The sequence below is a fragment of the Rhinatrema bivittatum genome, chromosome 4 (genome assembly GCF_901001135.1).
Source record: "Rhinatrema bivittatum chromosome 4, aRhiBiv1.1, whole genome shotgun sequence".
Classification (NCBI taxonomy): Eukaryota; Metazoa; Chordata; class Amphibia; order Gymnophiona; family Rhinatrematidae; genus Rhinatrema; species Rhinatrema bivittatum.
In genome coordinates, this window is record NC_042618.1 from 110,285,042 (window position 1) to 110,298,482 (window position 13,441).

General features: G+C 46.0%; 1 protein-coding gene across 7 annotated transcripts in view; it reads left to right on the forward strand.

The window, feature by feature from the left end:
* The window catches only part of MGA (MAX dimerization protein MGA), a 660,453-nt gene extending 654,005 nt beyond the window's left edge, over nt 1–6,448 (forward strand). For all 7 annotated transcript variants that reach the window (XM_029598656.1, XM_029598662.1, XM_029598663.1 and 4 more), the window contains one exon: nt 1,644–6,448. In XM_029598656.1, the coding sequence (XP_029454516.1) occupies nt 1,644–2,860 (1,217 nt within the window). In that variant the 3' untranslated portion in view covers nt 2,861–6,448. The remainder of the gene's footprint in view (nt 1–1,643) is intronic.
* The last annotated feature ends 6,993 nt before the right edge of the window (nt 6,449–13,441 follow it).

Genomic DNA, 13,441 nt, shown 5'->3' on the forward strand with positions numbered 1-13,441 from the left:
AAAAAAAAATCTGTGACAAACCAGTATTCAGCTTATATTGTAGAGTGTGTTAAAGTTGTCTACAGTTAGCTTGTTTCAGAAATATAGGCAGGCAGCTTAGAGGTATACAAGGAGTGACATCAGTGAGTATATTGATCTGTCTCCATCTTCTAATTGGCATGCATAACCAGTTCATCTGAACTGGTCTGACTGTATTCAAGGAAAATAAATTATCAGGTAAAAAGTAATTTCACCTTTTCCCTCTTACCAAGACTACGTCTATATTTAGCCTAATGTTTCCCCAGTTCTGTCTCTTTTCTCTTTATGCTTACTCTAAGTCAGGGCTTCTCAAACCTGTCCTGAGGACCTCTCATACACTGAGTCTCCATAGTATGTAAATTTATCTCATGGATATTCATTGTGGCTACCCTGAAAACCCGACTGGCTGTGGGGTCTCCAGATCAGGTTTGGGAAGCCCTGCTGTAAGTTCTGCTAGTCCTCTTTCCATTGTAACTCAGCCTCTAGCTTTTTGTGTCTCTTCTCCACTTCATGGTTCCAGCTTGTCTCCTGCTCTGACTAGTTTTTTATTGTTTCTTCCTTTCCCAACTACCACATCCAGCATAAAGAATCCCTATGTAGTATAATGTATTTAAAATCTATTCTTGAAGTCACTAAAAGAGAAAAATAAAGGGGTAGATTTTTAAACTTGCGAGAGTGTGTCCATATGCGCGCGCTACCCAGCGCGCACAAATGGACATGCGATTTTATAATATGCGTGCGCAGGTGCATGCATGTTATAAAATTGGGGATCGGCGCGCGCAAGGGGGTGCACAATTGTGCACATTGCGCGCACCAAGCCGCGCTGCCTTCCCCCGTTCCCTTCCCTTCCCCTACCTCCCCCGCCCTTTCCCCCCTACCTTTTTCTTTTTTATTTTAAAACTTACTTCAGCCCTGGGGCTGAAGTAAGTTGCACACTCCGGCCAACTGCCGGAGCGCGATCCCCGGCACAGCGGCAAATGGCCGCTGTGCTGGGAGCCTTTGACCTCGGACCTCCCCTCCCCTTTTTGCAAGCCTCGGAACTTACACGCGTCCTGGGGCCATATGCGTGTTGCCGGGCCTTTTGAAAATAGGCCTGGCATGCATAACCTTTTGAAAATCTGCCCCAAAGTGTTTATCTTTCTCATAGAGTGAAGGGTCTATATTTGCCTCTTTCCCTAAGAATCTTTTTAACATGGTATAGTGTTTATTAAAATCACTTGAAAACTACTAATAGCAAGATCGACAGATGACTTTCTTTATCATTTCTTTATTTATCATTTTGTCTAAAATTGCCTATTTATTAGGCATGATCTTACACAGAAAAATATACACATAGATAAAGCATATGGTAACAGATAAACTAAGCAGTGCATAGGGGTGATCTTTAAATAGTTTAAACCAGTAGAGCATTAAAATAATTCTGAAGCAAAGGGGAAAGACTAGACACTTCTGCAAAAAGATTTAACTGCAGTACAGAAAGTTGATATAATAGACATTTTGTTCAAGGGGTACAGCATTCTTTAATAATGCTTTGGTATATAGTCTCTAGGGTGCAGAGCTAAAGGTGAAAGAGCCAAGTATATTTGGATTTGACTGATGGTCTTTTCTTTCTTTGGCTATTGCAGACTGTGAAGATTTATTTATGATGCCGAAGATTGTGAATGTGACATCACTGGCCACTGAAACCGGATTGAATTTACAGGCTACTCCTATGACTGTAGATACCAGTGCCACGGCCCCTAGTAAACTTGCAAAGAGAACAACTAGAAAGTGTGAGGATGCTGCCAAAAAGGAGGGTAAAAATGACCAGCTTGCACCACTGTCTGGAGTAAGCGTAGGTCCCACACAAATTCTTCTTGAAGATAAAGAACTTGCCTTTCCAGATATGCTGAAAGTTGCCAGCACAGTTGATTCTTCAGAATCTGGCTTCTTGGAAAAGCTTGGCATAGGAGAGATTGGTGAAAGCCAAAGCCAGGGGAAAGAGACTAATGGGGGTACTGAGCGGCTAAAAGTGAAAGATTCTCCATTTCGCAGGCTGAAAGACTCCAGAATAGAGGTCGAACTGAGGAAAGTGGCTTCTGCTATAGAAGAAGCAGATTTAGACCCCAGTGACTTAATGGGCAGCATTGAGGATCATGACGACACAGACGAAACCCTCACATCACTTCTGAATGAGATTGCGTTCCTTAACCAACAACTAAACAATGACAATTCCAGTTTGTCAGTGAGCCCAGATTTCTCCCAAGGAGACTTGGAACTTCACAGGGGAGCATCCAGTGAATTGGATGCAGGAGATGCTGCCTCTTTCCAATTTGGCAATTTTAAATCATTTTCTGATGCGAGAGAGAGTAGTGGCTCCATAAGCCCCCTCTTGCTGCACCTCGAGGATGATGAGCTTCATGACCATCAGAAGCACTTGGAGCAGCCTTCTTCTCAACCCAGTATCTTGAAATTGGTTATGGGTTCTGAAAAGGAAGGCATTTCTACAGTCAGTGATGGAAAGAAAAAGACAAAAGACCTATTAGCAGAGGCTGGCAGATTATCATGTACTCCTGTCCTGCAGATGAAAGCTAACCAGGAAACCAGTGGCACAGATTCTTTGTGGAGGCCCATGCCAAAATTGGCACCTTTAGGATTAAAAGCTGCACACCTGCCAGCAGATCAAGAAGGGCAAAGTACTAAGGTGATGCCATCTCTGGCCCCTGTGGTTTTAAAACTGGGGCCAGTGGGCGTTAGATCAACTGAAAAGGAAGAAGAGAGTACCAGAGTGATGCCTGTGCTGTCCCCTGTTACAGCACCAAACAGTTCTGGTACATTGCCTTTAAGTACTGCAGGCAAATGACCCAAAAGATCTCTGAATATTGGGGAACCTTCTTGCTGTAAAGGGTTTGGTGCAAAAATCAAGTTCAACATTTCACCCCTCCTCTCAGTCTTCTTATCTAGATCTGCAGTAGGACCTTGCGGCTTCCACAAGATATGGGGCTATTAAATGCTCAGCTTTATTTTTGTCTCAAAGGGGCAGAAATTGTAGGTTTGGTAACCACTTATGGATAGTATAATGCATTGAAATTAAAAGTGTCAGATCTGTGCTCCCCCTAAAAGTGTAAGAGTTACTTACAAAAGCAGATGCATGATTTTTTTGAATTTCAGACTATCACACTAAATTGACAAATAGAGTTCCTACCTAGAGTGGGAGGAATGTTGATTCAGGAGGTCAGGTTGTCATATAATAGTTGTAAAAATGTGTCCTCTAGGCAAAGCTTGTCATTCTAATTCAAAAGATTGGCTTATTAAGGGGATTATAAAATCAAACTACTGGGCCTTACATACTGAGTGAACTATTTATACAGCTACACATAGGTCTGCATTGTCTGAGGTCCATGTTCATTCATTGTCTGGATAGCAAAGTTAGCCAAATAAACTTATCCAACTAACTTTGGAGGTATATCTGTAGTGCAGCCACAACATTAAATATAGCTGGCTAAGATAAGTTAGTTGGCTAGAAAATATTAGGACAGGTCTATGGGCCAACCAGGTTTAGCAGGTTAAGTTATCCAGCCAGCTGAATATGACAGCCAGATAACGTATCTGGTTAACCTAACTCCTCCCAGTTATGTTCTAGAATTCCCCTAACTTAGCCAGTTACATTCTAGCTGGCTATCTTATTAGCCGGATAAGTGCCCAGATATTCATTTTGCCAGCTAATTTCTGAGTTAGTAGGCTAAATGCTTCTGAATTATAGACCTCTTTGTTTTTAAGCCTCACTAAAAGGGATAGAGAAGAAAATGGAAAATAAGTCTATTACCACTAATATGATGGATAAGAGAGATAGCAAACTATCATCTGTTCATTGAGGAGTGTAAAAATAATCATCCTCTGCCTTTTCTACAGTAGCTTCTATCTTTGCAGCTTAATTGCTTTTAAAAATATAAAAGGTATTTTCCTGTACAGCAAAGAGGTAAATGACCTGCAGAAGACTAAATTCAGGTCAGTTAGTTCCCCTGCAATGGGCACACATTTTCAGGGACCTCCTCCCATTTCAAGTCTCTTCTTGCTAATCATACCTTGCATATGTTTGAGGATAGGAAGTGCCATCCATTGTTAAGTTTGAGATATGAGATGGTCCTTGGATGACAATAGTCTGTTAAAAACGTGTGCGTGTGTATGCAATTTTATATATATATATATACATATATATATATATATATATATATGTACACATATATCTCATGCTAGTTGACACAATGCCCTCTTCAAACAAATCATTGTTCCAGCAGGGATTAAGAAACTTATTACCAGGGAACTAACTAGGGCAGTATTTGAAATTCCAAGATATATTTTTTATATTATCCTTTCATTGCTGGTTACATGAGTTGTACATATACGTTTCCCAGTAATTGATGAACTAAAAGGTCCTGCAGACTGTATATATTTATATTTTTGGAATATTTTGTACACAGATTTGTTTTTGTATTTTCCTTGAGTACTGGGTTTTCCACTTATGAGGAAGAGGATTTTGATAAATGTAAATTAGTTATCCTCTCTGATTTGTACATATATATGAATTATGCATTAGACTGACTGCTCATTTCTCCTGTCAGTTGAGCACTGTGAAAATGGTAGAGGTCTTAGGAAGTGCCTGTGGCTATTTGCCTTTCTGGAACAATGGTGCTTCAGGATATTATCTAAGCCCCTATTTTTTCAAGGCCTTGCCACTTTCAGATAGATTTGAATAACATTTTATTAAATTCTCAGATAACTATTACAGACTTTATAATTCCTTTAACATCACTGCATCTTATAAAAATGTGTGTAAATCATTGTTTCCATTTATAATCAAGTTTTGCCTCATTTTTCCTGATTCTGTTCGTGGATGTCAGAATTCAAAGAACTTCTGAAGGTTGCAGCTGTGATTTATTCACATTGCAGGGGACATAATCTATGAAAATACTTCTGTCTCTTCACCCTCCTCACATCTCCTCCTTTCTGTTGCCTCTATAGAGTCCCAGTTGCTAATATTAGTACTTAAACTAACTTTCTTTAATTAATGTGCCTTGCTGCCCATGGGACCTGCCTTATTGTTAAAATCTATAAACAACCTCAGAATACATGTAATTTTGTATTACGGTGATGGCACCTGGGGTACCACCATAGATATTTTCTGTATTTACAAATAATACTGTTTTATATTTCACATTACTGATCTACCTGTGCATCATTCTGGGTGAGAAGCAATACTGGTGAGAGTGCACATGCATGTCCTGCCTTCTATTCCCACATTACTGAGCGGCTTCTGAGACAAAATGGTATATGAAAGTACACATCACTTTGTTTTGCCACTCTTCTGCCTCCAGTATGCACCACTGTCCATGGTGTCTAGGAACATTCCTTTGTTGGTTCTTGCATGGTAGTGGTTAGCTCATACTTAGGTAATTTACTATAAGATGGAGTGCATATGCATGCTTTTTCAATATCATTTGTATACACAGTGGCTTATATTTATTCAGTTTGCTGCACAGTATCTGGTCTATCTTTGAGTATTTTCTCAATATATAGACTACCAAAGTTTAGATAGTGATAAATGACTTCCTTGCTATATGCTAACAGAACTTAAATGTTTTCTTTATTCTGCTTAAATTCATCTATACAATGCAGGATGGGAAGCTTCAGCAAAGGCATGTAACCCATTTTGCACTAGTGCTTTGTACATATGAAATACTTAGGTCAAATGATTTTAAAAGGGAGGAAAATAGAAGTAGTACTGTACTTGAATAGGAAAATAGTGCAAAACCATTTCAAATGTCTTTTTTTAAACTAAGGCAGCTGTGAACATTCATCTGTTCAGAACATTTGTAAATACGTTTTCCACACTCACTTCTTACTTTGCTTAAAAGTAAGGAGACAGTCTACCCCGATAGCTTGAGCTAATGTTCAGTGGCAGGCATCATAAATCACACTCTGAAATTCCCACCAGAAGCTCATTCCCACCTCATGAATTGTCTTCGTAACTTTACATTTCATAAGAAGTGTCAAATCGGGGGGGGGGGGGGGGGGCAGCAGGTTCATAACAAATATTTGAATACTGGGGTTTTGTTTTGGGCAATTAATGGGATTTGTGCGTTTGCAAGATGATGTGGGAGGAAGGAATCTAAATTCTCTCCATCTGTATCAGGAAATCTTTTCAATCCCTTCCAGAAGAGTGCCTCACTAGTCTAAGAATCTGAGATTGTTTATAACATATTTCTGTAAATACACTGGAATGTTAAATATTGAATTGTAAAAAAGAAAACATTTTTATATGCAAAATCCTTCCATCATTTTCTTTCCTCTTAAAAGATTTGTTTTTTTCATTTTTAAATCTGATACAAAACTGTTTACCCAACTGTTTGTGTCAGAGGGATCAATGTAATCATCAAATAAACTAATCAAATTTAAATTCTTTGTGCAGTTTTGTTTGGGGCATGTATTACAAGTGACTGGATGTTACCATAGACCTATCGGTTGATTTGTTAGTAGAAATGTATTAAAATATCCACAGGATTATCATTAAAATATTCATGTCATTCTCTGAAGATGACTAGTTCGCCTGAGTCATACAATTGGGTCACATGAGAATGCTTAGTATTAAATGGGCAACATCTTTCAGAGCCTTCTGGAAAGGCAAGTGTCTTTGACTGCTCTGCTGCTGATGCACAATAATTCTATGCTGCAGCAGCTTGCACAGCTCAGCTCAGTTCACCTTTGCCCACTGAGATTGAGGAATGCGTTTTCCAGTACTGAGGGCCCCACAGAATTTCTGAAGAAAAATGCTCTCTTTTCTTCCAAAACCTAAGGGCTTTTTAATCATCTTTGGGATAGATATTCAAAAGCCATTTAGACAGATAACTCCCAAGTTATCTGTCTAAATGGCAAATCTGGCATATTCAGCCACTTATCCAGCTAAAGTATAAGTAATTCTCACAGAACAAGCAGAATGGTAGTCCTCACATATGGGTGACATCACAGGATGGAGCCCAATCACGGAACACTTTTGTCAAAGTTTCCAGAACTTTGACTGGCCCCTACTGGGCATGCCCAGCATGGCACTAACCCTGCAGCCAGCCAGGGGGGTCCCCCTTTAGTCGTCTTTTTTCTGCGCAGCAGTAGCCTCGCAGTAAAGGAGCTCTGCAGAGATTCCTGACAGGAATTTTCCTCACAGAATTACTGAAACTTAATTTGCCCCACAGGAGTCCCTCCTTTAACTTTTTACAGATCGCGGTACTCCGGTAAATTTTTACCCTTTTTCCGTCAATTACCGTCGAGTTTGGCCCTTGCGGCCTACTGGCCGTTGATAGTACCGCAGCTCAATTTTTTCCATGGCGTCGGGGTTCCGTCTGTGTTATGTGTCTAGGACGCGAGCACGATGTCTTGACCTGCACCAAATGTGCCCTAATGACACCAAAAGGTCGCAAGGCCAGAATGGAGAAGATGGAACTTCTCTTCCGTGCTCAAACCCCAACTCCGTCCATTGCATCGAAGTCGTCAGAACCGGCACTGTCAATTTTGCGCCAGCATCGACCACCAGCCGGTGACCGTCCGGCATCAACGACATCTCGGCCATCGACACCCTCTACTCCCCCTCAGGACCGAGGGGATTGTAGAGACGAACATCGCCACCAGCACCGTATGTCTCGGACCATCGAGGGAGCGAAATCATCGACCTCGCCATCGTCCGAGCCGCCGAAGAAACCCCATCCAGAAAAGGCACCGACCTTTTCGGCGACTGGGTCACCGAGGCAACCCTCACCCGACAGGGGATCGGGAGCCGCGACTCCGCCTTTAACGGTGGTCCCTCCAGCTATGCCTCTGCCTCCTTCTTCTGTTCTGGAGCCAGGGCTGCTTGCTCCAGGTCTCCGAGAAGAACTGGACCAGATGGTTCAGGAGGCCATCGACAAGGCGATGCAATATCCCCAGGTTCCTCCGACACCGGTACCGATTTCAGAACCATCCACTGACCCGATTCCAGCAGCATTGGCACCGCTGCTCTCCAGGATGGAAGCGCTCATTGCCGCTTTTCCAACGCCGGACCCCAGGTCTCCGATGGCTCCGGTGCCCTCCCCGCTTACATTGTCATCGGGAGGAGAAACACCGTTCGGCATCCCTCCATCGGGAGTTCTGCCTCAGCCATCGATGCCGATACGTCCCTCGCCACCGATTCAACCATTGGTGCGATACGTCCGGCGCCACCGAGCCATCCCTCGATGCCTGCGCCAGGGCCTTCGATTCCTTCATCAGGGCCTCCGATAATTCCTCCGATTCCTTTGGAGCCTAGACCAGGACCTTCAGGTATCCCACCATCCTGGCTCCCTCTAGTTCCTAGAGGGACAGGTGCTGATCCCTACGACACCTGGACTGATGATTCCTCTCCAGACACTGATGATTTACCTTCACCCACTGAAAGTAGGAAGCGTTCTCCTCCAGAGGACCTCTCCTTTATAAATTTTGTGAAGGAAATGTCTGAATTGGTTCCCTTCCAATTGCAGACTGAACAGGATGACAGACATCAGATGATGGAGTTGCTCCAATTCTTGGATGCTCCCAAGGAAATAACCTCCATCCCTATCCACCAGGTTCTTCTGGATCTCTTCAAGAAAAACTGGGAACATCCTGGCTCCATTGCTCCAGTGCATAGGAAAGCTGACACTACCTACCTGGTACAGGCAGCTCCAGGTTTTCTGAAAACTCAATTGGATCACCAATCTGTAGTTGTTGAATCCGCACAAAAAATAGCAAAGAGATCAAAACCTCACACTTCTTTTCCCCTTGGCAAGGAACATAAGTTTCTAGATGCCATTGACCGCCGAGTATTCCAAGGCTCAATGCTCATCTCCCGGATTGCTGCATATCAGCTTTATATGACCCAATATAATAGGGTCATTTTTAAGCAGATACAAGATTTGACAGATACCCTGCCTCAACAATTCCAAGATCAGCTTTAAACCCTAGTAAACAAGGGTTTTGAGGCAGGCAAGCATGAGATCAGATCATCCTATTACATCTTTGATACTGCTAACAGAGTATCTGCAGCAGCTATTTCTGCAAGGAGATGGGCCTGGCTCAAGTCTTCCGACCTTCGCCCTGAGGTACAAGACAGGTTATCTGACCTACCCTGTGTAGGTGATAACCTATTTGGGGAACAGATTCAACGGACAGTGGCGGAACTTAAGGAACATCTTGAGACTCTCAGACAGCTCTCTCTGATACCTTCTGACTACTCTTCAAAACAGCCCTTCCGAAAGGACTCTAAGAAGTCCTTCTTCCGGCCGAAGAAGTCCTATCCGCCACCAACCAGATCCCGTGCCATAAGACCTTTCCACAAAGCCCAGTCTTGTCAGGCACAGAAACAAAAGCTGCAAGCAACTCCTCAACCAGGCCCTGCTTCAGGTTTTTGACTTCCAACTAGAGAGCAGCAGCCAGCTTCCATTGCCTCACATACCAGTGGGAGGTCGACTGTGCCACTTCAACAACATATGGCACTCAATCACTTCAGACCAATGGGTACTAGCAATAATTGCCCAGGGTTACCATCTGAACTTTCTCTCCGTGAAACCGGAATTCCCACCTCTGCTGGCGTGGAGAACATCAGATCACGCCATCCTTCTGGAACAGGAGGTCTCCCTCCTACTTCAGGGTAATAGAATCCGTACCCTACTCTCAGCACGGCCTAGGGTTCTATTCCCGGTACTTTCTAATACCCAAAAAATCAGGAGGCGTTCATCCTATTCTGGACCTAAGGGCCCTCAACAAGTACCTCCAGCAAGAGAAATTCAAGATGGTAACCTTAGGCTCACTTCTTCCTCTTCTACAAAGAGGAGACTGGCTCTGCTCTCTAGACCTCCAGGACGCATACACTCATATTGCGATAACTCCATCTCATCGCAAACACCTGAGGTTTCTAGTAAGCCCCAAGCACTATCAATACCGAATGCTTCCATTCGGCCTAGCCTCTGCGCCACGAGTCTTCACGAAATGCCTCGTAGTGGTTGCAGCCTTCCTAAGAACTCAGGGTGTTCACGTCTATCCCTATCTAGACGATTGGTTAATCAGGGCTCCCACTCAGCAAGCTGCTCAGTCGTCCGTCAGTCTAACCTTACATACTCTAATTTCTTTAGGATTTCTCGTCAACTACGACAAATCCTACTTAGTCCCATCTCAAACCTTATTGTTCATTGGGGCAGACTTGGACACCTTGCAGGCAAAGGCGTTTCTTCCACGACAGCAAGCTCTCACTCTCGTGTCTCTGGCACACCAGCTGCAGTCCCAGCACTCCGCGACTGCACGCCACTTCCTCATCCTCCTGGGACAAATGGCGTCCTCAGTTCAAGTCAATCCAATGGCCCGTTTGGCCATGAGTCATGCAGTGGACTCTACGGTCACAATGGACTCAAAGCATTCAGCTCCTGTCGACCATTGTCCACATAACAGACTCACTCCGTCAGTCTCTAGCCTGGTGGAAAAATCAGAACAATCTCCTCCAAGGCTTGCCCTTCCAGGCTCCAGACCCTCAAATAACTCTCACCACCGATGCTTCCAACCTCGGATGGGGAGCCCATGTGGCCAATCTGCAGACACAAGGATCTTGGTCTCCAGAGGAAGCCAAATACCAAATAAATTTCCTGGAGCTTCGAGCAATCAGATATACTCTCAGGGCATTTCAGGATCGCCTCTCCAATCAAGTCATCCTGATCCAGACGGACAACCAGGTGGCCATGTGGTACATCAACAAACAAGGAAGCACGGGCTCCTTCCTTCTGTGTCAGGAAGCTGCGCAGATATGGGCGGAAGCTCTCTCCCATTCGATGTACCTCAGGGCCACCTGGTTGCCGGGAGTGGACAATGTGTTAGCAGACAAGCTGAGTCGCATCTTTCAACCGCACGAGTGGTCTCTCAACCCCTCAGTAGCGAACTCCATCTTCCAACAATGGGATATCCTCAGATAGACCTCTTTGCGTCTGCTCACAATCACAAAGTAGACAACTTCTGCTCTCTAATTCTCAGCAACCACTCTCAGCCCAGAGACACATTCTCCCTCTTGTGGGCAACCGGTTTACTTTATGCATTTCCTCCACTTCCTCTTCTCTCGAAGACTCTCATGAAGTTACGCCATGAATATGGAACCATGATCCTGATAGCACCTCACTGGCCACGCCAAGTGTGGTTTCCAATACTGCAGGATCTCTCCATTCTCAGGCGCATTCCCATGGGAAAGGACCCGCTTCTGATCACTCAAAACGACGGGTGCCTACGCCATCCCAGTCTTCACGCCTTGTCCCTAATGGCATGGATGTTGAAAGGTTAATCCTTCAGCCACTTTAACCTTTCTGAACCAGTTTCCCGTGTCCTGATTGCTTTGCGGAAGCCTTCCACGAGAAAATCTTACTCTTACAAATGGAACAGGCTTAAGTCATGGTGCTCTTCTGTTACGATTCCTGCCCGCGGAGCTACTCTCCGCGAGCAGGCCTCTCTACCCACTTGGTGTCCCCGACGCGGCAGGACGCCGCCGACTCCGTTCACTGCGGCCCGGAGGCCTTGGTCGTCTCCGTCCCTGCGCAGTAGGGCTGACGCCGCCGCTGCCGCTCTTCCTTCGCAGCAGGGAGCCGCTCCCGGGGTCCTTGCTGGGCAGGGAGGCTGCCTTTGCTAATGCCTGCCTCTCCCTGCCTTCTTCGCGGCCTAGTGCCACCGCCGAGATCTGCGGCCTGGAGGCCGCACCTATCGGCGCTCTTGTGGCAGGGAGCCACTGCCCTGGATCCTCTTCGAGCGGCATGGGATAGCCCGCTGCCGCTCCGACGTCAATCGTGCGGCCTGGAGGCCACCCCGAAGCCTGCCTGCTCCTGCGCGGCCGGGTGCCGCTGTCCGCGGTTCTGCGGTTCCTCTCTTCTTGCTTCAGCCTTTTTTAGGTGCCGGCGCGTGCCTCTTCACTCCATTTAAAGCGCCAGCCACAGGAAGTGCTGCTGGCTCCTTCTGATGATGACTTCCTTCTTCAGCCCTATAAAAGGGATTCCTCTTCAGTCTCTCGTTGCCTTCGGATCGGGTTCCACAGTCGTCTGTGTCTTCTTCTGTCTTTACGGCTTCGTCTCCATTTACCGATGTCCGACGTCCAGGTCTTTAGTTGTCTCCATGTTCCAGATGTTTTCGGGTTCGTGACGTCCTCTGTCCCTGTCGTCCAGATGTCTTCGTGTCCCCGGTGCCTGATGTCATGCTCTTCTGTTGTCTCGATGTTCCTGAGGTCCTTACCTTCGTCACTGCCTCCATGCTTTGGTTCCTAGATGTCCACCTTCTTGGCGTACCGTCGTCGTGGTCCGTGACCAGCTCACTGGTAGAAGTTGTGTAGGGCGCCTCACGGTACAAGGCCATCCTCATCTCCGCAGTGCAACCCTCTGGAAGACCTCCTGCTTCAGTCCATTGTTTTTAATCCTTGAGAATCGAATCCTGCTTCAGAGTTGTTCCAGTCTTCAGAGCCTATTGCAACCTACGTTAAGTCCATGTCAATTCTCTGTTTGAACTTGCCCTGTGTCCGGCGTGGTCCGCGACCAGTCCCACGGGGGGGGCTGTGTAGAGCGCGCCCCAGTGCAGGTCTCTGCAGTTGTTTGTCATGTTCCGGTATCAGATTCCACTATTTCTCCTGAAGTACTGCCTCGAGCCCAGCGTAGTCTGCTACCAGTCCCCACGGGTGGACTGTGTAGGGCGCACTGTGTCGCAGACTCGCACCAGCTCTTGATCCTGCTTCAGCCCTCATCTACAGTGTCTTGCTTCAGCCCTCATCTACCGTGTCTCGCTTCAGCCCTCATCTACCATGTTTTGCTTCAGCCCTCATCTACGATTTCTTCGCTCCAGTCCTCGTCTATGATGTCTTTCCTCCAGCCTTCGTCTACAGTGTCTTCATTTCAGCCCTAGTCCAAAGTCTTCTGTGTTCCAAGGACTCCGTCTGCCCTCGTCCTCTATCCGGCCTGCCGCCCATTGCCGTACCCAGCGGGAGGTCTAAAAGGGCTTGGAACAGTCGGAGGACTGTTCATCAATCAACATTGCATTGTTGGTCATCCTGGGCGTGCAGGTCCGGTTGAGGGTCAGACTTTGTACCCTAGTCCTTGCTTCAGCCTTGCCTGCTTTCGTTACCCATGCTCGCACCATCTCCCCCCCCCCCCCCCCCCCCCGGCTGTATGGCTTGGGGCTCCTCCCTGGGTCATGCCGTGGCCCAAGGGCTCACATCACCAGCTTCAGAGACGACCGCGCCTCCGTGCCTCGGAGTGTAACAGCTGCCGGAGGTTGTACTCATAATAGGACCCGAAGGCCACCGAGCCCTCTGGTCATAATGGGATCCGAAGACCCCAAGCCCTTGGTCCCTACATCTGCCTGAGGTCGCGCTCGTAACATCTTCTCAATCCCT